This window comes from Trypanosoma grayi (assembly GCF_000691245.1).
Source record: "Trypanosoma grayi strain ANR4 Tgr_1156_V1, whole genome shotgun sequence".
NCBI lineage: Eukaryota > Euglenozoa > Kinetoplastea > Trypanosomatida > Trypanosomatidae > Trypanosoma > Trypanosoma grayi.
In genome coordinates this window covers 2513-3914 of record NW_008826775.1, presented here as the reverse complement: position 1 = coordinate 3914, position 1402 = coordinate 2513, and the positions used below count along the sequence as shown (strand labels likewise).

General features: G+C 61.3%; 1 protein-coding gene across 1 annotated transcript; it reads left to right on the top strand.

Moving 5' to 3' along the window:
• Window positions 1–817: 817 nt before the first annotated feature.
• On the top strand, window positions 818–1117 carry DQ04_11561000 (hypothetical protein; the record flags this gene model as incomplete). The annotated part of the gene is made up of 1 exon (XM_009316553.1): window positions 818–1117. One exon carries the CDS (start codon window positions 818–820, stop codon window positions 1115–1117), a length of 300 nt encoding a protein of 99 aa, XP_009314828.1.
• Between the last annotated feature and the right edge of the window lie 285 nt (window positions 1118–1402).

The following is a 1402-nucleotide window of genomic DNA, read 5'->3' as shown; positions in this document are numbered from 1 at the left end:
TCGAAGAGTGACGTCTGTTCTGTCCAATAATGCGCTGCAGCCACGCTGCGTGATGGCGGTCGACGCCACCTCCACAAGCCGCAGCGTTGGAATGGCCGCCAGAGCATTGATGTCGCTGAGGTGCCGGCATCGGCTAAGAACAATAGCTGACAAACTCACACTGGCCGCAAGCTGTGCGACACTCTCGTCCGTCACATTAGTGCCGCCAAGGTGTAGAAGCCTCAGAGCGCGACAGTAAGCCAAGACGCCCACATCTGATATGCCGACGCAGTACGAGAGCTGCAACTCTTCAAGTCGTGGGGCGGCGTACAGAGCCTCAATGCCAGCGTCCCCAACTGCAGATGAGGTTGCGTCAATGCTCTGCAGCATGGGGAGGGCTGCGAGGGCACCAATGGAGGTGACACGGTCGCAATACCGCAAATGCAGCCGCTGCAGCTCCAGAAGAGTCACCAGAACGGACATGTCTTCATCACAAACGTCGGTGTTGCTGAGGTCCACCTCCTGCAGCGACATGTGCTGTAGGGAAGATATGTCTCGCAGAGGGCTGTGAGACAGATGCAATATCTTCACGCTCACTGACTGCTGCAGTCCGGCAAGACCTTCATTGCTCAACTTGCCGCAGGACACATCCAAAACGCGGAGAGACGCCGCATCGGCCAGATGTCCCACATGCGTCACGCCGTTACAGTTGCTCAAGTCCAGCACCTCCAAGCACATGCTGTTGCCAAGCGCCGCAATTCCTGCCCGTGTCACCTTCGTGTGAGCCAGACGCAGAATCGACAGTCTTGGTGCCGGGGCCAAGCGATTGACATCTGTGATGGCCCTGCAGTACGTCAGAAGCAACTCGCGAAGGCTGCTGCTCATGCCGAGCGCCGCTATGCCGTCATTTGTCAGCTCCACGCATGATGTGAGATCAACCCGCTCCAGTGTGGCGATGCCAGCGATGGGGCTCACGTTGGTGACGCCGACGCAGCCAGCCAAGCACACCTCCTGCAGGCTCCGCGACTCCGCGAGCCGCGCGACCCCGTCGTCCGTCAGCTCGGTGAAGGCCACGTCAATCTTTCGCAGCGACGGTGCGACGGGAAGGCCAAGGACCCGCTTGAAGCCGCGGCGATAGAGGAAGCCCAGCGTGCGCCACGCGTCGTGAAGACTGAATTGCAGGCCCCCATCCTCGCTCAGCGCAGTGTACGACGCATCAATCTTGCAGAGCGACGGCACGCCGAGAAAGGTGTCATGGCCGGCGGCGCGACTGCACTGCGACACGCGCACCTCCCTGAGGCACTGCAGCCTGCGCAGCGCTAGCAGACTCGCGTTGCTCAACTGCACCACGAGGCCGAGTAACACGGAGAGGCGCGGCGGCCGCCCACGCACCGGCCTGTTGAGCCACCAGGCCATGCGCAGC